Here is a 27549-nt window from a genome sequence, read left to right as displayed (position 1 = left end):
TGTACATGTATTATAGTCTCACTATCTAGGTCACTTCATACAACAACTTGGAGGCTCATTATGATCACGTATAGCACTATATATGATCCCTAATATGGTTATATATGCGCAATGAAAAAACTATCCAATACCTACCTCATGAATAATTATCAATCCATGATAACTGTTATAACTTGTGGGTTTGTGCCCCTATCAATTTATAACGTAATGACACCGCCAATTCGAGAAACATTGAATTATCGACCGTACCAATGACGCACAAAACCCGTACGAGCAGCCTAGAGTCTTTATCGGTCTTGCTTCCTGCCTAGCCTTGCCTGTTAAGTCCAGAACACCAATCTCAGCCTCTGCGATATAAGTCAGTCAGCAACAACGTAGAACTTCGTATGTACGTACATCAGTTCGAGTTGCCATACCACATTAGCACAGAGATGCAGTTGTCAATTCAAATCCCATTGTGGTAGAGGTAGTAAGAGTATAAGTAGTAATCGGAAACATTAGGGTTTGAAGATCTTATTCAAGGAGTATAATACAGTGAAATATATTTGGAAAGAGAAAAAAGAGACATAAAGAATTCAGAAGATTAGAATCTGGGAGGACACTAAGAGTGGATGCACCTGCGCCATTGCAAACGATTTTCAGCTATGTCATTCAAGGTCTTTAACCATCGGTTGCTATCATCTCGCGGAGCCCAATCAGGTGGTCTATACCTACCAACATAGCTCAGTCCACTTGTCAGTGACTTTATAGATTTGTTCTATGTTCTGATCTGGCCACCCTTAGCCATCTCAACTGATGAATTTTCACTACTTCATCAATTGATTTGCCGTCCTTACCTACTCGGATCCGGTAAAGGGGTTTCGGAAACTGGGCATTCGTCGAGATTCTAAAGTCCTAGCTAAGGAAGCCTGTTGTCCTATTTGGCACAGTGTTCGAACGTTAAAAGCTCCTACACGTAGTCTAGAGCTTGGTTTCAGGAGACCGGGAATAACGTTCCGCGTATTTGAATCGTTTTCACAAGCGGCGCGAGGTGATAAAGGAACGTAAGAAGGGTTAGTTGTGAAGATAAGAGAGATATTAAGAGGTGTAAAAAGGATTTGATCGTGACCAACTTGTTCTCGTGTGCTCTTACGGGTATGATGGTTGATGTCACTTCCCGTTTGCCCACACCATGGAAGGGTATTTTCTCAAGGAACATGAAAAGGAAGTTGAATTAGTGTTGGTCTTAACGACCTAAGAGTGTGACCGCAGAGCCCAAGGGACAACTGCTTGAGGTCGATCACACACGGCCTTTTTTTAAGGTGTTAGCTCCATTCTTCATAAGGCCTTACCGTCGGAGACGGAAATCCGTGAGTTAAGGTGAGGTGTGTCATTTTTAGGGTCGACCTTTTCTAATCCCTTCCTTCCTTGTGAGAAGGCAGCATCGCTACAGATGCTGGTTGCCCGAGAGAAATACCTTACTACTGTCACATCCCTCTATAGTCAGTAGTACAACTTTTCCGTCAGATCTTAAGTTGCTGCTTTTAATCTTATCGTTCTCCAATCAACCTGCTTGGCATGGTAGAACCTATAGGAACATATGTTCCAGTCAATGTAACTTAGTTGGGCCATCACAATAGGCAAGCTCGACCACCACATCAAGGTAGTAACTATGGTTGGGCCACTTTCATTTAAACATTAGAAATCAATTCAACAATCAATCAAATCAAAACAAACACAATGAATGATGCATAAAATTTATTTTATTTTTATACTGAAATGAAATGAAACCAAAACAAAACAAACAGGCAAAAATATTTTCACATAGAAATGTTTTTGTGTTTTTTTCTTCATAAAAAAAACCAAAAAAAGAGAAAAGAAACACTCAATGTGTATCATTTTTAAAAAGTTTTTTCTCATTAAAAGATATACAAAAAAACAAACAAACAAACGATGATGATGATAAGGGTGGCACTCCCCCTCACTATGACTGATGGTTAGTAACTAATTCCTAGTTTCCTATTTCATTTCATTTACATAATGAATTAGGTGATCATGATTGTTTTTCATTAGGAAACCATAATTAGAAAGAAAAACAAAAAGAAAAGAAGAAAAGAAGAAAAAAAAGAGACAAAATTATAATTCATAATAATTCAATATCTGATCGACATTTTTGTTTTAAATAATTACGACTATGTATTAATTGATTATAACGTTGTTCACGTTGTTGTATTTCTGTATCTCCAGGGAATGCATAAAATGCTGGAAATATATGTAATTTATGTAATTTTGGTAAACGTATTATTCTATATAAGATACGATGAATTTCTAATTGTGTTGGTGGAATAAATGATTGAATACATAATACACGTAATGTACATATATTATCAATCCATTTATCCATATAATTTGTATCTATATTATCTTGTTCTAGATTTTCATTGAAACTCTATAAAATTCAAAGAGGAGAAATAAATTTATTGAATTAAAAGTTGATAATGATTGAGATGATAAAGATTTGTAACTAAAGTTTGTATTGATGATATTGTTTAAAGTAATGATGAAAATTCCACAATTAAACCATACAGTTCATGCTCTGGTATGGCCGAGAGTGGGGTGGGCCAGCCCCACCCTCTTGAAATGCTCTCACATGGCCACGAGTATATAGCTTCTACCAGGGAAGTCCTACTCATTGCCTTTTTGTGGCCACAGTGTTGTTAAAGAAAATGAGAGGACGAAAAGCGAATGTCCGGCGCTTTAACCGGATTCCAAACCACTGGTGCACATGGGGTCCAGTATCCTGAAGGAACAAATGGCGTATGAACCAATTTTTGATCACCGGCTACCATGGGATTACATCTCCTCACGATGTTCCATTGCCTTGTGGGTTAGACCTTTAGGTCAAAGGCTCCGGGTATGGCCCCCTAAGAAAACCACCTGCTCCGGTTTGGGAATCCTGACAGTATCCCAGCCCTCACACAAATCGAATGATTTATGTAGCGCATATCTATTTGGTGCCTTATTATATTCTATTCTTGTGTGATACCTCTTCTTTTAATTTGTGTTAAACTTTTGTATAAGTGCTATATTTTGAAACTTTTTCATCTTAAATTATTTTCTTATTTCCAAAATGTTATCTTGAATTCACCTTCGTGTTACAGGTTGATATACTTACTTGATGTGTTTGCTATGAACCAAGGCTCGATCCAATCAATATGAACGCTTATAACACATGAACAATCTATTTATTCAGAGGAAAACTACTGATACAGATTAATCTTAACTTAATGAACAATCTACTTACTTATAATAGCTTATATTCGTTTGCATCTTAATTTCTATGTGTCCTTTAGATTTGTATCATTGCTATGGGTTTTGCTATACACATTGGTGTTGTAATTTGATTCATACTCATTTATATCAAAGATATGAAGTCTTGAGATGATGAAGATTTGTAGCTCAGGTGGATGATTTTGATGGAGTTTTGTTCTTTGAGCTCAGAGAACAAAACTCTATCAAGATATGAAGTCTTTTTTTTTACTACCATTGAAGTAACTACTTCTATGAATTCGGTGTTCATCTTGTTGTGCTAAAGAGGTATAGCAACTTGGACCGATGCATATATGTGCTTGGTCCTATGTTGTAGCTGACTGACTGATATCAAAGATACATTTATCATGTGAGTGAATTAATATACTTCACTTTTCAACAAATTTAAACTCTATAGTGTTTATCCTTGATCTATATATCTGTCTATATCAGTGTATAAAATGAAATGAGAATATCTACTTACATGTGAAGGATCCATTCCAGCCATTAGACTGAGTAAATTAATTAATCGTTCAATTGATAAACATGTATAAGCTATTGATAGACAAACTAATCGACCTCTTGGTTTAAGACAAACATTTTGTACAAGTTCATAAAGTGTTTCTTTTGGTACAACTGATAAATTATTACGTGAAAGATTCAATTCATATAAACCATGTAATGGACGCCATTGATGTACTAAATAATGAATATCTTCAGATGAAAGACAACAATCCTGATAATAATAATAAAAATAATAAACAGAAATGATATATTTAACAAATGATTAATCATTCAAATAGAGAAGTAGTTTATTTGATTACATCTAAACGAACTTCTGTTCATTGTAGATCATTATTGTTAACTTATGTTATAACAAAATATTTTATTGATCTATAAAGGATCAAATACCCGACCGTTGTTGCTACCTTGACGTAGTGGTCAGGCTTGCCTATCGTGATGAAGCCGACCGAGCTATACTTGATGGAACAACCGTTCCTCAAAGTCCTACGACGTCATACAGGCACGTTGGTTGAAGAGTGGTAGGACTTAAAGCAACAAACCCAAAGTCCAAAGGCGAAGTCGTACTGCTGACTGTACACAGGTGTGACAGCAGTAAGGTGTTTCCTTCAGACAACCAACGTGACAGCGATGCTGCCTTCCCACAAGGAGGGGTTGGGTTAGAAAAGGTCGTGTATGTCGTGTATGACCGACCTCAAGCAGTTGTCCCTTGGGCACTGCGGTTACGCTTTCAGGTCACTAAGAACACCTGTAATCCAATTTCCCCTTTAGTTCGCTCCAGAAGGACTCTTCCACGGTGTGGGAAACCAGGAAGTGATAACCGGCCTCATACTTCTAACAGCACTCAAGACCACTGTATTCTAACAGCTGGATCAAATAAATGATCTTTTAGAATAGAGCAGCACTGGACTATTAATAAGTTCTAGTTTGATAGTCTTAAATAGTGTTCACCTATAATTGCCTAAATATTGATGTACTACTATAGTAAACAAGAATTCAGGTGGGGATAAGCAATTTATTTATAAGTGAATAAAAACTGTCCTCGTAAAAATACGAAAATCAAACATTAAATACTTCATTTGCATATCTTTTATCAATTGTCTCTTACGAAATTAATAGTTCCTTTATTTCTGTTGTTATTACAATTCTTATCTGTGTACATTACTGTTCTCGTTGATTCGATCTTTCTAACCTTCTGCTATCAGGCATCTCATTTCTGATTAGTGTTACATACTACTTATGTTGATAAACATAAGTAGCGTACATCAAACTACAAATTAGCAACCAGCCTCGAGTGAAACAGTAACTAATCAAAGATATCCTAATTGACAAATGGACTGAATTTGTTTTATTTCATAGATTAATCATTGTGCAGTAATTAATATAATATATATCTAGTCCTTAATGGTGATAGAATATACTTACAATTAAGTTTTAATGTCCAACTATTAGTCTAAGCTATTCGGGATCAGATGAACCTCGTTTGAATGTTATATAACTTGAGATAGTTATTATGATGTTTTAGAACTAGGTCTTGTGCTAGAGACAGCATTTGTCATCATCTACATGTCCTGAGAGAAATGATGAATCTTGATCGGAATCAAACTCGTGTTACTAACTATTCTAATCCTAATTGTCAGATACGAGGGTAATCATGATGCTGTAACAAATAGATGAAAACTGTACAAAAATAGTAATGATTAACACAATCAAGAACATCAATGCATACTCAATATACCTTCTAACCAATAAAAAAAGCATCGATAATATACTAACTGGAGATAATGACAGTTACAAAACTAACATAAGTTGTCGCATATAAATAAAAAGGCTCGCACATTTGTATTACATTGTACGGTATGTAGTAATAAATAGTTTAGAATAGCACATATCTATTCGACAGAAAAAAAAACAAGTGTGGGGTTATTCATCCTCCTTTTTTAATTTTTAATAAAAATCCAATGTCTAGCATCTTTCATCGTTTTCCCCGTTAAGTTATTAGGTAGAGGGGGGGGTATATTACTAACTAGGGATTTAATTTTATTCATTTACAGCTCCCTAGATGTAGACCTTAACTACTCCACTGTAGTAAACGCCTACTTGGTAGATGAAAAACAACGAAAAAAAAGTGAAGGTTGGAGATTGAAATGAGATCTTCAGAGTATACTCTTACAATCCAATATTCATGGATTAATTAAACGGTGAAATGATCGAAAATGCTAGATACCACACACACACACACACACACACATTGAACATAAAGGAGCTACAAATTCACGAACATGTTCCCTGAATCAAAGAAGACTGTGATAGATTTTCAATAATTCACAAAACTAGTCATTTTATATTCCCTCACAAACCCTATTTCTCTATTTGTTACCATTTTCAAGGTTATTAGAATGACTACTTTCTAACATTGTAAAATGTCATTTTCCCCCTCAACCAGTGAAAATCAATCTTACTTGTTATACAACAAACTATACAATAATCGTATGGTAAATGAAATAAATATTCTAGATTACGGCACATTAAACGATGCATTGAAAAGAATATTGCTTTATTGATGGGATGAAACAAGTAAATATTAACAAGAAATATTCATTTTAATCAGAGTTAGATAATGACTAGAAATGGAACTCAGGTATCGTACTGTATGAGACTCATCAGCTACGTTTACCTAGACCCTGGGTATTGGGTGTTCACACTCGTTCCATAAGCTAATAGACACCTAGACTCAGTAGCTAAGTGGATAAGTGTGTTGAACTGAAATGTACTAAGTTTGAGTCCCGATATGAACAACATGGATGTGAAGGTACATTCATGTGATGAGTCCCACATATAGGATTGCATTCTCATCACTGTTCAGTATGTATGTGTTTGATTATCCTTCCTTTTTAATTGACTGAACTACATTCAGTTTTTGTACTAAATGTATTAATTTATATTTTAGATGTAATTTTTCAAGATTACATTTCTATATTTTGATTAATAACTTTGCATAGAAACTGATTTGATAGATTTGCGGTGTATATTCCTAAAGACACATGTAGGCAAAAGTACAATCCGACTGCAATTATGGATTGCAATGGAACCATCGATTCAGTGTATACTCATTAGATAATCCAAATTTCATAGTGTCTTATAATATATAGGATGAGACATAGACTTCCCATGAATGATAAACCAGATAATCAACTTGTAAAAGAGATGGAGATGATACCTTACCTAACAACTTCAATTTGCATTAATAGTCATAAATAAATATCTTAATTGAACATGAATCATGTTACAGTCTGCATACATATATATTCCTCTTATTAACTTAAATGTTAGTTACTTAAATAGCTTGACAACCTATTCACTTGCTTATATACATGTGCTTCTTAAAAATCTTGTTCATTTGTTCGTTTGTATTGATTTACATTTTCTATTCATATTCACTTCATGTCCTTGATCATCATCTAGTGATCTGTACTGTGTAATTAACTACTTTATATTTGTCTTCTAAAATTTTCACACCATTGAAGAGCTAACCTAATAACAGTTATTAGGATGAATTGATATATGAACCATACAAGGTTGTAGCTAAACTACACTTTAGAGTTAAGCAGTTGATTTATAAATAATGCTGAATTATATCGTACTGTATTCAGAGTTAAATTATTCAGGTACAAAATGAGGATGGAAGAATTAGCAGTATTTTAAAATACCTGTAAATTTAAATACTCCAAAGGTTGACTTAAACCACCAAGTAAAGTTTTTAATTGTCCAGTTAAATGACATCTTGCTAGTCCAAGTCTTTGTAAATATCTTAATGATACAAGTGCTCGGTTTAATAGTCGACATGCAGCAACTGTTGAAGTGAATGCTGGTGTAGTAGAATTTTGTAATGTATTATTTGTTATTGTAGTCGAAGACATTGAAGAAGAAGTACTAGTGTTGTTAATGTTACTACTGTTAGCACCACTTGCATTGTTAGTGTTGGAAGTAGAAGAAGAAGACGATGAGGAGGAGGATCCAGAAGAAGAGGACAATGACACAGTATTTGATTGTTGAGATGAGTTTGATTGTAAACCGCCCGTATTCGATACTACAATAGTTGGTGGTAATGTCGATGGGGTCGGTGTATTCGGCACAACATCCGGAGGTGGAGGTATACAGGACGGTAGTGAACATGCTCTCAAATTACGTAAACTAATTAGCCAACCAACAGCAGATGGTAGAACAACAGCTATACTACTTCCAATTGTAGGATCTTCCAATTCGAATTGTGTAATTGACTAGATGTATGTGAAAAGAAAAAGATTTTCGGAAAAGTTAGTCATATATTTAATTTATTTATGATGCATGAACAATGAGCTAATCCGAAGTGACCGAATTAGAAGGTCACACTGCACTAATCAAACTCCTCTCAATAACACCTGCACGTGATTGGCTAAGAAATAGTATTATTTTCTAAGGGATAGGGCATATATATATGTGAATGCTTATGTATGGTAATTAGATTCGCTCAATAAACTTCCTTCCCCACTCTCAGTCTTCTCATTCTGTATAGGGATTTTGTGTATTAGTATCAGTTTGCAACATCGTACATTATAACAATACATCTTTTTGAATAATACATACATACATGTATGAAAAAAATATACTGAAACTCAAGATCTAGAAGATAAAAAGAAAGTTCTTAAAATATTGGGACCGATTCTGATACATCTCAACCAACATCTCCAATCATTAACCAAGATGATCGGCAGGACTCTTATAATGTGGTCTGCACCTATCAGTATGGCCTAAATAACCTTCAACACTGATACTACATTTTATTTTCCCCATTCCTAGTTTTCTTCCAACCAACTCCTACACCATATAACAAAAGGAATCAAGGTAGACGGTATTTGGTTGTACATAATATAAGTATCAATAAACTCGGTCAATAAAGATTGACATTCTCATCAACTGGTTTACGATTGTTGCCTAGTACCACCCTACGTATAACCTCAGCATCGCTCACTTGATTATTTCACCATACGCGAATAGTGATTTAAAAACATCTAAGATCAGAAATATGCAGAGCACTCATGTCTTATTTTTTTCAAGATAAGTAAAGAGATCAATGTACTCAACCATTTCACTTCCTCTGATAAGTCTAGGCGATGAAAGAGACAACATTTCGCATTTAAAGGGAAGGTAAGGCGAAGAAACAAACATGCTTGGATTATTATTCAAATCGTTCAACGAACTCTACATTATGCAAATGTCTTCATAGAATAAATTAAGAATGATAATGAATACATCACGATGCTATAACCATCTAGTTCAGTGAAAGCAATACATGAATGTTTAATTTAGAAAGAATTATATTCAAAACGATGTATCTAAATAAGTGTACAATGTATTAACTTACCAATGGATCAAATAATCTTATTAAACTATACGGTGGAAAATTAATTTCCGGTAATCGTTGTAATAATAAACGATTACATGAAAATCGAAATGGTGTTAATGTTTGCAATGATAAACCAAGAGCAACTTCATCCACTGTCATGTTACAATCTAAATGAATGGTAACTGTATCTACAAAGGAACAAAACAAAAAGTCATTAGTAATAATATTATCTGTGTGGGATTATAGAGATAAGTAAAATTTCATTGACATCAAGAACCGATCTAAGCTGGACAACTATGAAAAACATGAGAGCACTAAACAGCCGTTTTGTCCTACTTTGGGACTACTTAGTAGTGCACATACACTAATCATAGCATTAAACACTCATCACCACCTTAACTCTCTCTGACTATACCTTGTTTATTCACCAATCATAATGTTTCATGTGTACTATAAGCAATATGAAGTTTTAGTTCATCCGTCTTTGTTTATAATATTGGGTTTTGAAGACTTGGTTTTTTTATCCTCTGATTACTGTTTGACACGTTATTTATGTTGCTCTTTTCCCCTATTTAATAGACTATTAACTTTTGTTTTTGGTAAACTAACGGTGTTTTGACACGTTTTAGAAACAGATAAAGTTTATCAAGCCAAATAAATTACTTGTTCTGACTTTGGCCAAATTAAGATTCAGTGTTCGACAGCCTAGAGATTAGCATAGAATTACATATGTAGACAAGTACTTCTTACATCCAAGACCTTCCAATCAAAAATCAGACCCACAACCTCAGGTCTCGCAATCAAACGCTTAACTTCTAAACTACTCATTCGGGATTCAATGATGTATATATCAACCTACAATATCTCCCAGCGTTTTCAGGGCTACTCTGGATTTTTTCGAGGAATATTTTTGATCACCCCAACACCTTTCGTCTTTCACAAAATACTTGCCATATCGGTTATCCTCGTCATTACTACTACGCCTGTCATCTTAATATCAATTTTAATTCTTAGTTAAAATCACGAATTGATCTTAATCAAATCATCAATTGAAACCTGGAAGCACTGGATGACTGTTTCATCCGTATCCACAACCTTGGGTCCGAGAATCGAATCCGGGACATTCGGTTTCGCATAAGGACTCTCAACATCTAGCCCATTGAGCTGACATCCAATGGTATCGGTGTATAACTTTGATTAACTTACTTATTACGTCATTTTCTCATGTAATCCTTTTTCGCTGTTATTATTGATCAATAGTGTCTGGGTTCATTTAATAATACACAAGTACTACTGTATATTACGGTAAAGCCTCAAGGACATTTAATCGAAAACAATATTGTTTTCATACATATATTTGTCTTAGTTCATCACAATATGCACGCAAGGATGAATCGTAAAAAATGAGAGATACGGTGGTGAAATGTATGACATACGAACTGGAATCTTGATCGGTAGTTTAACGGGGTTACGTGAAAACAAACAAGATTGGACTCACTGCTTGTTATTGTAGTAAATAAAATATTGTCTAGTCTATACTTTGGTTCTCTATTATTGATTATGATTATAATCGCCATCCCCAGTCTTATTATCATGTAATAGCAACACACTGAGGAAAAGTGAAAATATTTTTTATTCCCCCTGTTATATCAGTTCAAGGGCGGCCTGCTTGAGCATCTGGGCTACCTGTTCCTACCATCTAGATATTTCAACAAGTTATCTATTTTTGTTTGTATTAATATATCATTATGTCTATTAATCGCATTTCTGAAAAGTGTACAACCTTTCGTTGTCAAAGTTACAAAAAACTCAATAAGAGACAATGTGGTTGCTGGCAATATACAGCGAAAAGAATGCACATTATTCAGATGTTCATTTACTGGACTGCTAACATCTAACTGGCGATCACTCAATATTTATCGCCAGGACCGACCAAGAAGAAACGGAAACTTGTTGAAATACTTTACGCTGAGAATTCTATACTGTACCAAAAATATATGATATTGAATAAAGCTGATAATAATCATAATCATAAAACTAGAAGATCATGTAATTAAAATCATGTGATGTTAGAAAATTGCAGTGATGAAGACTAATTTATCAAAGACGAAACTTTCAGTTGATGATATTGACTTTAAATCTTATTGGTTAGATTGTGTTCAATATCGATTTTGTTATGATAGTACTGTATATTCAAATTATAAAACAAAAATCACAATGCTACTACTACTAATAGTAGTAAATTGAATCGTGTCCAAAAATTGGAATAACCATATTTTTCCTTAGTGTTATTTTTTGTTGTTAACTAATAATTGTGTTTACATGCAATGAATATACAGCGAACACTCTTTATTATTTATTAATTATAGAACAGTAAGAAGCATCAATGTATTTTGTTCCCCAAAATTGTAGCATCATATACTTCAATGAAAATATTATTAACATAGTTTATGAGGTGAAGAGGAAAAAAAGTGCAAACATCTGGGTATATTATACAAATAGTAAACAAATGTAATTGAAAAAAATCGATTATTTCAGTTGCTTACCGAGTTTCCGAATATATATATATATATATATATATATATGTGTACATGTATAGATATAATTTGTCAGTATAGGGTTTTGGAGATTATTATGTTTTGGATTGAGATCATGAACCGATTGATGTTAGACCACCATTGAAAACCTGGAAGCATTGGATGGCCGTTTCGTCCCATTGTGTGAGACTCCTCAACAGTGCACATCCACGATCCCGCGGGCGGGACTCGAACCCAGGGACTTCATTGTCGCATGTGAACGCTTAACCTCTAGGCCACTGATCCAGTTTTCAACGGCGTTAATGTCTAACTTCAACTAATCCATGAAATTGCTCGACCATATTCCATTTTACTGAGGTAGATACCTGTCTCTACCTGACACAAATGAGCTCTACTGGTCACTAGTTAAAGAATCACTTTCTTTATACTCTCTCTCATTTTAAATATTGATTATTCTACTTTATATATTAAAACAACTTTTTAAAGGTGATGTGTTATATTTGCAAATTTCAATTTTTACAGTGAGTGCAAAACATTTTATAGTCTTGAAGTGTAGAAAATCTACAAAGTAGCTCTGTAAGTGAATAAGATGAATGTACTTATCTGTGTCATGTTCATCGTTAACCACCAAACGAGTATACATCACTCAACAGTTTGCTATGTTCTACTTTGTGATTGTGAAATGTAGTCCTTGAAATAAGAAGGGATTTGAAGATTTCTAATATTTGTCTCTGGAATGTCATCCGTGTATAATCAAAACGACCAAATGAGAGATCTTGATACTATAAGTAGGGTACTAGGCAAATATGGTAAACCAATTGGTGAGGTTGTCAATGTTGATCGACTAGGGTTATTGAGACATGCGTTATCTTTAACCGACCACCACCTAATATTTCAAAGATTGGAGGAAAACTAGGAATGGGGTTGACCGTTATTCTAAGCCACATTGTGAGATCCAGACTAACTGGTTACAGTTATTGAGATCACCGTAAACAATGGTTTTAGATGTTGGTTGACGTTACAATAACGCGAGTGAACTTGTGCCATCAATGACACTACTGCCATTTCAAGACTGGATGTCTCACCAATATTGGGTCAACTCTCAACACTAGATATTATACTTTAACTGACTCACATTATTTTGGACAACACAATGAGACTGCATCTCCTTACGTTGCTCCACTGCTTTGTGGATTAGACATTTAGATCGAAGGCTCGGAGTGTGGCCTCCTTAAGAAAACCACGTGATTCGGTCTGTGCACCCGGGTAGTATCACAGCTCACACACAAATAACTTATTCACTGAAATTTAAGCCTTTAATATATGGGGAGGATAACTTTAGATTATCTAAGATTACAATAGGAAATCATTATCTCCTGAGTAAGACAAGTTGGAATTTATGATTAACACATATTCCCGATATTAAGATAGTTGGGAGAAGTTAACCAAAAGTCCTATTTTCACATTCATCAACTAGGTGTTTTGTAAAGTTTCAGGTTACTAATATCTGTTGTTGGATTTGAAATTACACAATCCAATTTCACAGTCAGAGACATTCTAGTTGAATTATTCCAGTCACAATCCATCTCTTAGAGGAATGAGATATTTACACCAACCAATCAGTTGTTAGGATATGATCTCAATTTTTCAACTCTTTAGTCTTGATTTAATAATTGAATTCGTAAGTTAATTGAAGCTAATTTAATTTGGGAACTAATCTAAAAACGTATTATGGTGAAGCATTTTGTTTACGTTTCAGTGATTAAAGACAAACAACAGAAAGCTATACACTTCTCTAAATTGTACCACTTGACATGATCTAAAATTGCATCCGAAATTGTGTAGGAACTGATATGCTGACATTTTATTGCAGATAAACACAAAATCTAGAACATTCATTGTCAATTTCACTATCTATACTTTTAGCAGGAAGTTTCATAGTAGACAATTGAATTTGGGGGTTTGTTTCGTCGTTCTTACTGTTGTGTCTCGATAAGAATAATGAATGGTAATTTTTGGTATCCATTTATGGACCAATATTATGAGTATATTTTTATCGTATAATTGTTATGCAACTAAACTGTTTATATTCATACCCCTCTTATTATGAGCTTTATGTTGACCTATGAACTACTATTGTACGATTTACCATTTATGAATTATTCCCTGTCTGTTAATCGCTACCTCCCTCATTCACAGCCACTTCTGCCTAATTATTGTACAAATGTTATTTTCTATTTTATTGGTACGCTGTGGTTGGGTTGATTGGTATATAAACAGAGTATGCTTGAAATACAATGATTCATATCTCAGAGGCTGAGACTTGCGTTCTGAACTCAACTGACTGGGCTAGACAGGGAAGCAGGGCCAATCGGGACTCTAGGTCGTCCTTACGTGTTTTACGTGTCATTGATCCGATCGATAAGTCGCTGCCGTCAAATCTGCAGTCACACGTTACAACACTTACCCTACATGCTAACTTTCACAATTCACTATTCTAATGAGTTAACTCAAAACAACTGTCTACCAACGATCACCAAAGTCAAAATTTTCAATACAAATGTCAAGAGACTTCTACTGTATGGGGCGGAAACCTAGAGAATTAAGAAAGCCATCATCCAGAAGATACAAGTGTTTATGTTGGGATATTTCCACGTCATAACAGTTTATTAACAACTGTCTACGCAAAATACTTCGGATCCGTTGACCAGACACTATCTGCAACAACCTACTATGGGAGAGAACAAACCAGACTCCCGTGGAAGAAGAAATCAGGAAGAAGCGCTGGAAGTGGATAGGACACACGTTGAGGAAATCACCCAACTGCATCACAAGGCAATCCCTCATATGGAATCTTCACAGTCAAAAAAAAAGAGAGGAAGAACAAAGAACATATTACGTCGAGAAATGAAGACAGACATGAGAAAAATTGGATAGAACTGGAAAGGAAGGCCCAGGACAGGGTGGGTTGGAGAATGCTGGTCGGCGGCCTATGCTCCGTTGAGAGTAACAGGCGTAAGTAAGTAATGCGTTATCACAATATTTAAGTCAATCAATCAGTTAACCAGTTCACTGTGAAGTATTCACTCTACAAAAGTCACACTTATTAGCTAAATGTTTAAAAAAAAGAATAAAATTATATAACTTATTACTCACCAAATTGTTTCCCATGTCCAATATCAGCTTCATGAAATGCATAAATAGTAGATATTCTAGAAAAATAAGCTTCAAGACGTTTTCTTGGTATACCAATATGTAAACTAGCCATTAAATGTCTACGTACACTTTCAGAATTACGATTTTCTGGTTTCATCCATAAAATAGGCAATCGAGATAATTCAATACTTACACGACAATCTATTTTTTAAATGAATTGTAAAACAGCTTAATATAAAGATATAATATTCATATTGAACAGTATTAAACATTTTCTAACGGGAAAAGAACAGGTTAGAATGAACATTAACCCTATACTATATATCATGTAGTAATCAATCTTATTACCTATACAAAATAAGTAACTGATTAGTTAGTGAAATTCGGTTAGTATGTCAGTATATTTTGGGTCTGCCGTAGAATCGAGGGAGTACTGGTCCATTGGATTTCATTCGCCGTAACAGCACTATTCACCTCAACTGAACCAAAATTAGCAAAAGAAACTATATCCCTGCTGCTCAACAACGACACAAATCTCACTAAATACACGAAGCTTCTAATTCAAAGTCTACTAGAACTCATCGATTTATGCCTAACAACATATTTTCAATTCAACAACAAAATCTACGAACAAACGAAAAGGACACCAATGAGATCACCAATATCAAGACTGACCGCAGAGGCAGTGATGCAAAGACTAGAAGCCGCGATACTACCAGTGATCAAGCCAAAAATTTAGATTCGTTATGTAGACGGCACATTCGTCATCGTCAAAAAGAATGGGCTGGACAACACTTACAATCTGATAAACAACTTTTTCGATGACATCAAGTTCACGATGGAACAGGAGTCAAACATTAAACTATCATTCTTGGATATGTCAGTGTACATGGTTTTGAAATATGTTTATTTATATGAGGATTAATGACTATCTGAAAACACAATCAATGAAATAAGACAAGGATCTATGGCCTAATATTTGTTATAACCATCAAGCTGGAAATTATTCCAGTTCATTAAATCTATAAGGCATCAAATTCAGTTCAATTCATGGTAGAATAAGACATAACAAATTCTGAGTACAAAGTAGATTGTTTAATCAATATCGAATTTTCTGGTCCTTGAGTGAAGATCGAATTCAATTGACTAAGTTTCAATAGGTTTATTAATTTAAATAATTCAAAATTGCAGCACAGTTTGATTGATATTAGATGGTTGGATATGACTGCCAAAAATTATTATACATGGATTTCATGCAGGTTGGAACTCAACGAGAAAAATGTGCAATTCTGAACGAAATAATACTTACACTCAAAGAAGCCAAAACTTATTCAATCTCTCAAACTCCTATAGTTTCAACCTCTAGTTTGAAAGTTATCGCACTCTCCTCCTCCCTACTTTACTAAACTTCGATCCTTAACCGACTTACTTATATTTTCATATCCTTTTCGATTACATTTCATTTGGTTGTATAACTCATTTTTGTTTTCTTGTTGAAATTCTTCATGGGAATTCATTTCTGCTTTTTGAATAATAATAATTAGTATTATCAGTATGGGATTCGAACCCAGGGCCATGGTTCTATGGAGAATGCTTTACAATTAGAACCACTTGGCCCGTGGCTTTCGATAATACTTTAAATGAAGTCAATCTTTGATGAATACAGACTGTATGTTGAATATACTATTTAATGTCATTGTAGAGAATAAACGCATATATTTGCAACTGTACAGCTTTGAGAATTAATTTATCGTAAAATAGAATTCTTCTGTGAACCATTTCCCCTTGTTTGATATCCCAAAGTAAATGTTTCCCCATTTACATAAGGCAAATCTGCAATAGGTCGTGTTTTATAATAAAGTGACAGAAGTCGACAAATAAAGTAAATCACTACATACAACAAGACCTTAGGATCATATATTCCATCTTGCATCCTTGATACAACAACCCCATTCTTCTTTCTAACTCCGGGCTAATGCAAAAGACTAATTTTGCTACAAGGATTTACTAGGAGAGATAAATGAAAATTGATTTAACCAAGCAATAATTCCTTATAAATATATATTGACAATGTCCATGAACGTAGGTAGAAACAGTGATGAATCAGTGGGAAGTGTTTATCTGACCTTAGTGTAAATGAAGAATACATTATATGTAGAATTTTAGCGGTAAAATGGTAGAATTTCAAATTAACACAAAGAAAATGATGTGTGAGGACAACCATCCATTTTACAATGCAATTTCTGTCCTGTACTGCTGATAAAAGTCTAATTGTCACTATAGACTTCATTGTAGTTGTCTAAACCTACCTACATATGTCTTCTATGAATACATCTCTGTTCTATATGCTAACAGTTTGAATGAAAAAAGTCAACGAAGTGAAAATTATGGTTGGAAATGAAATCCTATGACAATTATACTCTTGTATACAACTTTCCTTTACTAAATCAACGGAAAAATGTTAGATATTGCGGTGAGACTATAATTTATGGACAGATCTTTGAGCGACGCCAAAATGACCATGGGAATGTCTACCTACTTAATAGGGCTAAATGAAGGTTATAAAGCAATTTGAAGAATAAAGGCAATGATTTACAGCTGATGGTAAGGGTTAGGATTTAGATTTATGGTTTTCATCACAAACTGACATCAGCTAAAATGCCAAGACGCTATTTGGACGAATGGGTAAGTGAATTTCGCGCCAAAATCCAAGACCTGTTGTCTTAAATTTGATTGGTTAGTCCATAAATGATAGTCTTGCCGATATTGCACACACATTGAATATTGTAAAGCAGATGCTCTACAAATTCAAGGATAACTATCTTAATCTAAAATAGTGTAGTGTTGGTTACTATGTTAAGCCCATATACTTTATTCTAGCTTCTGGATAAGTCAATTTATCCATTAATCTTGAGTCACATTTTGACCATGTTAATTATTCACTTGCCAACCTTGACTGTTTCTATATGAGCGTATGTGTTTCACCTCATATTTCATTCATCAAATGTTTGTAACTTATTTTTGTTTGACTATAAATATTGATTAATGCTTGATTAAATGGAGTTGGCTCACTACGTGCCTTCTCCACCGTGTATCGTTTCATTCCTTTGATCGTCTACTTGAATCAATGATTGTACAAAATATACGTATTCACGATGCTTTCTCATATTTGACTTATTTTAATTCCGTTATTGAATAAAGTGAGTTAAGCTGATCATTCTATACGAGGATAGTCAGGATATATGTATATTTTAACAATAATCATTAATACAATCTAATTGAAGTTAAATACAGGGGTTATTGAAGTGGTGAGCCCATCAGTCAGTCAGTCAGCTACAACGTAGGACCAGGCACATATATGCATCGGTCCAAGTTGCCACACCTCATTAGCACAACAACATGAACACTGAATTCATAGAGGTAGTTAATTCGATGGTGGTTATATATTAAAGAAAGATTGCATATAAGGATATAGTACAGGAAGAAAGAATTAGTTCGCAGAAAGAAAGATATGAAGTGATTTCAATCTCACAGTTTAAGGGAAGACAGAGAGTGTATACACCGACGCCATTGTGATCGATTCTGAGTCATGTCACCTAGAGTCTCCAACCATTGGTTACGATAGTCATGCGGACCCCAACCGAGTAGACTGCATCTAACAACATGGCTCAGACTAGAAGTCAGTGACTTTACGGACTGATGCCACGTTTTGGTTTGGCTGCCCCTAACTCTCTTCCAACCATCTCCAACACCGGTTAGCATTGCACTTCGTGGTAATCGGTGTTCAGGCATACGTAACACGTGGCCCAACCATCTCAGTCCATGAAGATTCATAACCTCATCAACTGATTCTCCATCATTCCCTAATACCCTGGTGTCTAACCTCACTATTACTTACCCGATGATCCCAGCAGACGCCAGCAATATTTCTAAGGCATCTGTGGTCAAATACTAGTATAGTTTACGTATATCTTCTTCTCTTAATGGCCATGTTTCGCTGCCGTAAATTAAAACAGAACGGACTGCCGCGCAGTATACTCGTCCTTTTATTGATAGACGGATATCTCGCCTTCGCCATAGGTGACGTACGTTGGCAAAAGCCAAACGAGCTTTTAGAATCCGTACTGAGATTTCGTCAGATACCAACCCATTAGGGCTGATCAGACTTCCAAGACAAGTGAAGTTATCAACGCGTTCGACTACTTCACTCCCTATCCTTAATTCAGGTGTTAACGCAGATCAGTTCTGAAGCAACAACTTGCATTTAGAGGGAGAGAAGCGCATTCCAAACATTCTGGCATTGTTGCTTAGTGCTATCAGAAGACTTTGTATTTTATCAGCGTCTTCACCAAACAGGACTATGTCATCTGCATATTCTAAGTGGACCTCCTGGAAGGAGATCAATACCCGAGAATTCAGTCGACGAGAATGTTATTTTCATCAGTAGGTCTATAATGAAGTTAAACAAAAATAGAGAAAGTGGACAGCCGATAAGTATGCCTGTGTTCTAGAACCTGACGAATAGTGAATATGTAGTGGTGAACCCATCAATCACGATCATTTGTCCAATTTAATTGAAATCAAAGTATAGTATCAATCGATTTTCAATTCATAAATATAATAAATCAATAAAATAATTATTATGTAATAATTCTATCTTACCTTCTTCAAATCCAGTAAAATCAACTGATTTTAATTTACAACCTGATTGTCTTGTTAAAAAGCCTAATATAAATCCATCTAATAAACTTGGTCCTTTAACTAATGTATTACGATTACCATATTCATTTTCAGGGCTTACTAATACAAATGTTGGTTTAGTCATATAATTTAAACTAAGTGGATATTCTTCATTTGGTATTAATTGTTTTATAATTAATTGTTCACATGGCCAATTTGCTATGATACCAGTTATTGCTGAACAATCTCTTTGTAATATTGCTTCAGATAATAAATTAATTAATACAGTAACTGGTAGATCATGACATGTTAATGGAGGTGTATTTGTACAATGATTATTAGTTTTATGTATATCCTTATTATTATTATTATCACCAGCATAATCATCATTATCATGATTATTATTTAATGAATGTTTTTGTTTAGGTTTTCTATTTTGAGATTTACAACGATCAGTTTTACATCGAGGTTCACGTGATGATACACTTGCTGATAGTCTTGGTTCTGAAGTTGATGTTTCTGTTGATGTAGTCGATGAAGTAGGAAAATTCTGTGTAGGATTTGATTGTAGATCACGAGAACTAAATAAGTAACTAACTATATTACGTAATGATGAACGTCGAGTAGGTAGCATACATGGCCAATCACGAATTAAACGTGCCATACAAATTTCTGCCAAACTTCTATATGAAAAATAAATAAATAAGCGTAACTTTAATAGAAAATAGATGAATTAGTAGCTTTTTTTTTCTAACACAGTGGTAATACCTCTTAACAGTGGATGACGGAGGTCTAAATCTCATTGAGAATATTTTAATAATTTCCTTAAGATTGATCATAAAGCTTGCTGGTAAAGGACATTAACTAGCTGGAAATCTAGACTCATTTCTTTCCAATTTTTGAATAATTCCTTGAATGATATTCGTTGATAATTAAAATTAATAGTTTAGATCATGAGCCATTTGAAGCTAGACCACCATGGAAAACCTGGAAGCACCGTTTAACGGCCATTTCGTCCTATTGTGGGACTCCTCAGTGGCAGTGTGCATCCACGACCCCGTCTCGCGTGATTCAAACCCAGGATCGATCAGTCTCGCACGCGATTCCTTTACCACTAGACAACTGAGCCGGTATCCAACGGTGTTAATGTCTAACTTCAACTAATCCACAAAATTGAGCGACACATCCACCATCGTCATCAGTGAGTTCAACCAGGTCAGTTGTGAGATAGTAACTAAACTATTGAAATTACTAAAATCTCCACAAAACTCCTGATTTAAATTAAATTAAAATTGAGCAAATCCGAAAATCTGAACAGTGTTGGATAGTGAATAACAAGGAAATACAGGAAGTGCGTTTCATCCTGTTTTGGACTATTAGTTAAATATATTTCAATGTTTAATCCAGTACATTTCGCTTCAAACGTTCAACATTTTATCCACTTGATTAACTAAATCCAAATAGTCACACGTTTTTGCGACGGGTTAAGTTTTTCTTCGTCTATAAGAGCTGTTTGAATCTTCTTATTGTTAATATTAAGGAATTAAGTCCTTGGTCTTATTCAAGGGTCAAAAAAGAAATGATTCAAGAAACCCTTACAAATAAATTAAACCTATAAATTTCTTATATTTTCTCACTGATGAATATACGTAATCTTCAAACATTATTTTGGATGTTTGAATATTTATTATTTATTTGAACAGATAAATATTGGTACAAGAGGGCACCGAATATGTATGCGCCACACATTTTCATTATCATTATATTTGTGTGTGGGCTATGATACTGCCCGGGTGCCCAGACCGAAACAAGTGGTTTTCTTAGGGGGGCACACCCTGAGCCTTTGACCTTAAGGTCTGACCCACAAGGCAGTGGAGCATCGTGAGGAGATGCAGTCCCATGACAGTCGGTGACCAATAATTGGTTCATACGCCATTTGTTCCCGCAGGATACTGGAGCCAGCCCATGTGCACCATTGGTTTGGGATCCGGTTAAAGCGCCAGACATTCGCTTCTCGTCCTCCCATTTTCGTAACCAACACCCCCGCCACGTGAAGGCAGTGAGTAGGACTTCCCTGGCAGAGGCTGTATACGCGTGGCCATGTTTGAATATCGTCGCACTTCTCTCAATTTGTTCCAGTAGGTAGTATCAATATGCTCTCATGTTTAATTTATGGCTTAAGACAGATCTCATGAACTTATTAATTGCTAAGAGTTACAAATAAATCATGATGCTACTATGACAAATACAATCTCATGATTAGATGATTGATCTTTAGTAGCAAACATTTTAGCGTTTAATATTTTTTCCCATATATATCCATGTATTGTCATGTCTCTAAACGGTTAGTTGACGTCCAGCATGGAATATCTAACACAATACCTGAATACAGCTTTGAATCATCTGTTGATATGATCAATTGATCAAGGCTCAAGTAAGTTTACCTTCTGACTTTTGACTAATTATTTCACTTAAATATCTTGTCCAAAAATATATTCTAAATACCAAGAGCTTTTACTTCATCTATGTCATATTGATAACTCATTCACTTTACGAAAATAACCAAAAACTGTGATTTCCTACTTGGATAGCTATTATGGATGAAACCTAGCATGTATTGATCCTGTCCCACCCAAAGCTCGAACTCAGTACCAACCGATTTAAGTCGGAGAACCACAGAAGTACTGTAAATATTGAACTAATAACCTATAGAAAGTCTGGTATTTGGATAGTTTCAATAAGGAAGCCAATATGTGAACACAAGTCTATTCAGATGATAAGGTTTAAATGAGACAAGACTTGTGTTTTGTATTCAGTATACTTATTCTACATATTTTGTAACAGACAATCTCGATATTTCCATTCAAGAAGATTTATATTCTGACGGAGCCTAAACAATTCAATCTTGAATACAAGTAGCAGGAAAGTCTAAACCCATTGGACAATAAAACATAAGAATTGGGACATGAACAATTTAATAAAAGTCACTAGAATGTAAGGTGCGTATAAGAAAAAAGTACAATAATGAACAGGAATTAGTGTATGGTAGTGAAATAACAATAATGGGAGAGACATTACAGTACAGCCACAGAGAATTCTTCCACTTAAAGAAGTTACGTCTTTTTTATAAAGAAAGTAAAAGATAGTTACACCAGGATCGCCACTGACTTCTATTCTGAGCTATATCTGATAACGTCTCTAATCACTGTGTTGCACCACCTCTAGGATCCCAACCAGGGAGTCGTGTAGGAAGAACAGAAACCAGTCCTGTACAGTTATCTTTCATACCGCAACACCATGTCATACACTGACCACCTCTCCGCTTTTTCCAACCAATCCCAGAGTCGGCTAATAATGCACGATGCGGAATTTTCAGGGACGACATTCGTAGAACATGTCCAAGCCACCGAAGTCGATGTCTCAAGATAGTAACATTAATTGAATTATCGTCACTGTACCCAAACACACGATTCCGAACCTCTGCATTACTAACATGGTGTTGCCACTGGATGTCAGCAATCCTTCAAAGACAACGATAATCAAACACAGAGAGTCGTCTAACATCCTCAACTCGGAAAAGCCAGGTTTCACGAGTATAGAGCAGAACTGCTCTCACAGACGATCTTTTACAGCCAGACTAACATCACGAATACACTATACGTGAATTGATCTCATCACTCATGCCACCACCAACACTTATACAGCTACCAATATACATGAACTTCTCGACTACTTCTATCTGCTCACTATCCAGGGTTAGTGCAAGATCAGTGTCTTATCAGTCATGTAAAAGTCTTTTGCACTTAGAAGGTGTAAATGTTAACCATTTTACATTCAAATGATCAGATAATATTTAAACAAATTCATAAAACTAGTTAATAGATTTCAAAACTTACCTAGGAGTACAAATAATTTCATTACCTTCAGGATTCCATTGTATTTCACCTGTATGTAAATCTCTTTCTAATAAATAACGACAATGTCCTACTGGTACCCATATACGATCTGGTCTTTTAAGTAATTGTTTAGTTGTAGCATAAATTGGTAATCGTCTATTATTCAATAAAAGCATAGAACTATGATGATGATGATGATGATGATGTGTTGAATTCCTATTTGTCATTTGTATAAATGAATGATTTATTCTATCATTTAAATGTCTATTTGTTCCACTTAATTGTATTGTATTATTATTATTATTATTATTATTTTGATTTAATGATGAATTCATTGTTGTATCACCATCTAATGATTTAGCTGTACGTCGTAGACGATAAATATGATCATTATTATTATTTGTATATTTCGGTGATGATCTACCACTTTCTTCACTATCTTTCCATGTATAATCTACAAGTGTTAAACAACTATGCATTATATTATTGAATAGATAGAGATCAAAAGTTTAAACGTTAATGAACATTCAAGTATTTATATAGATGGACATAATTAAATTATTGATTTTTTTTTCAAAATATTTTAAATGGGGGAATGTGAACGACATAACTATTCGTTCTTCATTCAATATTATTTACAGACATATCAGCTTAACCAATCAAATGAAGTCATGTGATCTCAAGATGCACAAAGGATTTATTGATCGTTTAAATAGGTAATAGGGAAATGAGGAAGGGGGGAACAATGACAGTAATTTTGGATATTTTTATGATAAAATAAAAAAGTAATGTGGAGAGTATGATCTTTAGAACTGTCGAAGATAAAAGTATCATAATCCTTTTGCTTTTAATTGTGCTATGTTTCTATGTGGGATTCATAATCGATCGGTGGGTATAAGTAAGAATGGGTGATTAACACGATCTCTACCAGTCGGGTTACCGCTGACATTAGTTCATGAGTCATTCGTCTCATTATCCAGGAGGCATGACGCGGATGTATGAGTCAGATTTTGCGTACAGGTGAAACACAATGGAATCCTGAAGGTAATGAGTTGGATCTTCTTTATACTACTTACTTACACCTGTTAATCTTCGTGGTGGAGCATGGGCCACCCATCAATATTGTTCATCCAACTCTGTCCCGGATCATCCTTTCCAGTTATTATTCGTAGTTTTCATGTCTGCTTCCAATTCTCAGTGTTGTATATTCTTTGGCCTTCCTTCTATTTCATTTCCCTTCAAGATTCCAAGTTAGTGGTATTATACTCTCTGAGCTGTATAACTTCATTGAGTAGCTTTCATCATCATCTTGGACAATATCATCAGCGACTTTACTTAATGTAACAGATTACCTATCCAGTTATTTCACATGAGTTCTATGAGTCCATTATCTTTGATTGGTTGTCTTTCTGGGTTTTTTTTGTACTGCATTCCTTTTGATTTTTATTTCTGGTTAATCTCTGACAATGTATCCGATTGAATTCTTCTTTGTAACTTAGGTTTACATTGATTTAAAGTTTGATCTGAATTGGATATTTCTAGGAATTATTTTTGAATTGAGGTTCTCTCAATTCACAGTTTCGTAGTTTAGTTAATCACGATACAAATGGTGATTAGAAACAAAAAGTGATAATGTTATATCCGAGTGGAGATTAAATTACAGGTAACTTCCAAGGACTATTCATGGACTAATATTCTATAAATATTCTTATTGTATAACTACGCAACAATTACACTATGGATATTTATATTCCTTTTATGATAAGCTTTATTTTGACCTATAATTTATTATTGTACGATTTACGGTCCTTAAGTTATGTTCAGTTTATTAACTACTGCCTCCTTCATTCACAGCCACTTTTTGGCTTATTTGTGTACAAATATTATTTCCTATTTTATGGTACGTTGCGGTCTGTATGATTGATATATAAACCAAGTATGCCTGAAATAAACGATCTGCTCTGATTCGGAAGCTGGTATTGTGTTCTGGACTCAAGTGGAAGGGCTCGTAGGACATAGGACCAATAAGGACGCTAAACTGCCCACACCGGTTGAACGTCATTGGTTGGCCTAGTGTGAAGATTCGTATAAGTCGTATTCGGATTGGTAGATAAGTCGTGTGATCGAAAAGTCAGACATCCAAGGTCATAACAATTGGCGACGGGGTGGAGAAAAGTTTTGAACCCTCAACTTCAAGGTCATAACGATTGGCGACGGGGATTTTGGCAACAACGAAAAAAAATAATAATACGACAAGTGGTGACTCAGATTTTGGAAATAAATTAGCTGTAATAATTGCCGGTGATTTTTGGAGCTAATATTATTGGCAAAAAAAAATGTCGATTTCTTTCGAACAGTTGCGGTTAATATTACAGCACCAGCAGAAGATGTTGGCCTTGCAACAACAGCTATTTGTAACAGTTTTGGGCAGACTTTGCATTCAAGCAGAAAATAAGAAATCTATATATCATGCAGATAATGGTGCAGTAATGGACATTTCAGAAGCATATCCTGTGCAGGATTCAAATCCCTCTATACCAGAAGGAAAACGTAATATTGGTAACGTGTCCAGCTCAGAGCAAGAAAATATTGTGCTAAATGCACATGAAGTTGTGACAATACCAGATGATCAGGAGCCAGATCCTGTAGATGATGCCCAGAGTCCAGAATCAAATGAAACACTACTGGTACTGTCTAGCTGCGAAAATAAACGTCAGCTCGAACAAAATTGTGGTCCACGTGCTATTAGTCGAGAAAGCTATGGTGACTCGTATTCAGAAAATAACTGGAGCAACACGATGAACCAAATTGTACCAGATGTTACTCAAAATCATCGGAAGACAGAATTTTATATTGAGTCAACTTATCCCATTTCTAATGACAGTGTGCCAGATATTGATTCTCAGAATAATGCATATGATTTTGATGAAACTTCTTATAACAATGAGGGAAATATGTCAGCTGAGTCGAATGATGGCCAAAAATCTAATTTAATTCTGTTGGACGTTGACTTTCTTAATGACTCGTTATCTGCTAACGAGATTCATAATGAATTTGAAAATAATGAACTCAGGTCAAAGGTCGTTCATCATCATCTAGTCATTTTTAGTGGCTTCTCCAGTCAATACGAGAAACATGGTTTAAATAAAGTCCTACTAGTTGTATTTTGGAGCCATAAGGACCCAACATTATTTCGAGGAGGAGGAGAATGTTGAGGAATTTAAAGTCACATATGATTCTTTTTTTTTTATAATCAGAATCTAAAGTTGGAATTTTCAAAAAAACAAAAAAAAGGGAGGTGTTATATCCGAGTGGAGATTAAATTACAGGTAACTTCCAAGGACTATTCATGGACTAATATTCTATAAATATTCTTATTGTATAACTACGCAACAATTACACTATGGATATTTATATTCCTTTTATGATAAGCTTTATTTTGACCTATAATTTATTATTGTACGATTTACGGTCCTTAAGTTATGTTCAGTTTATTAACTACTGCCTCCTTCATTCACAGCCACTTTTTGGCTTATTTGTGTACAAATATTATTTCCTATTTTATGGTACGTTGCGGTCTGTATGATTGATATATAAACCAAGTATGCCTGAAATAAACGATCTGCTCTGATTCGGAAGCTGGTATTGTGTTCTGGACTCAAGTGGAAGGGCTCGTAGGACATAGGACCAATAAGGACGCTAAACTGCCCACACCGGTTGAACGTCATTGGTTGGCCTAGTGTGAAGATTCGTATAAGTCGTATTCGGATTGGTAGATAAGTCGTGTGATCGAAAAGTCAGACATCCAAGGTCATAACAATTGGCGACGGGGTGGAGAAAAGTTTTGAACCCTCAACTTCAAGGTCATAACAATTGGCGACGGGGATTTTGGCAAAAACAAAATAATTGGGAGACGCAAGGTCATAACAGATAAGGAAATAAATTGTATCAAAACTATCCTGAATTCACTTGGTATTGTTTTGCTTGTATCTTCCCATTGAGGTTTTAAGACTGCAATTGATCAGTCTGTTATTGGCATATGTGCATCCTGTGAGGATTGCCTCGATATTGCCTTAATTCACAA

General features: G+C 34.9%; 2 protein-coding genes across 2 annotated transcripts; one reads left to right on the top strand and one right to left on the bottom strand.

The window, feature by feature from the left end:
• Positions 1 to 24188, bottom strand: MS3_00008183 (uncharacterized protein). Its single transcript, XM_051216535.1, has 7 exons — positions 23466 to 24188; positions 19552 to 20252; positions 14890 to 15090; positions 9215 to 9384; positions 7521 to 8090; positions 3773 to 4024; positions 1 to 2428 (listed from the first exon to the last, which is right to left on the bottom strand). Exons 1-7 carry the CDS (start codon positions 23942 to 23944, stop codon positions 2123 to 2125), a joined length of 2679 nt encoding a protein of 892 aa, XP_051067132.1. The 5' UTR covers positions 23945 to 24188; the 3' UTR covers positions 1 to 2122.
• A 111-nt stretch (positions 24189 to 24299) lies between these two features.
• Positions 24300 to 27099, top strand: MS3_00008181 (uncharacterized protein). Its single transcript, XM_051216533.1, has one exon. The coding sequence runs from the start codon at positions 25802 to 25804 to the stop codon at positions 26678 to 26680; it is 879 nt and encodes a 292-aa protein (XP_051067131.1). The 5' UTR covers positions 24300 to 25801; the 3' UTR covers positions 26681 to 27099.
• The last annotated feature ends 450 nt before the right edge of the window (positions 27100 to 27549 follow it).

This window comes from Schistosoma haematobium, chromosome 4 (genome assembly GCF_000699445.3).
Source record: "Schistosoma haematobium chromosome 4, whole genome shotgun sequence".
NCBI classification, from domain to species: Eukaryota; Metazoa; Platyhelminthes; class Trematoda; order Strigeidida; family Schistosomatidae; genus Schistosoma; species Schistosoma haematobium.
Note: the sequence above shows the minus strand (reverse complement) of the source record. Positions and strands in the feature narration are given on the sequence as shown.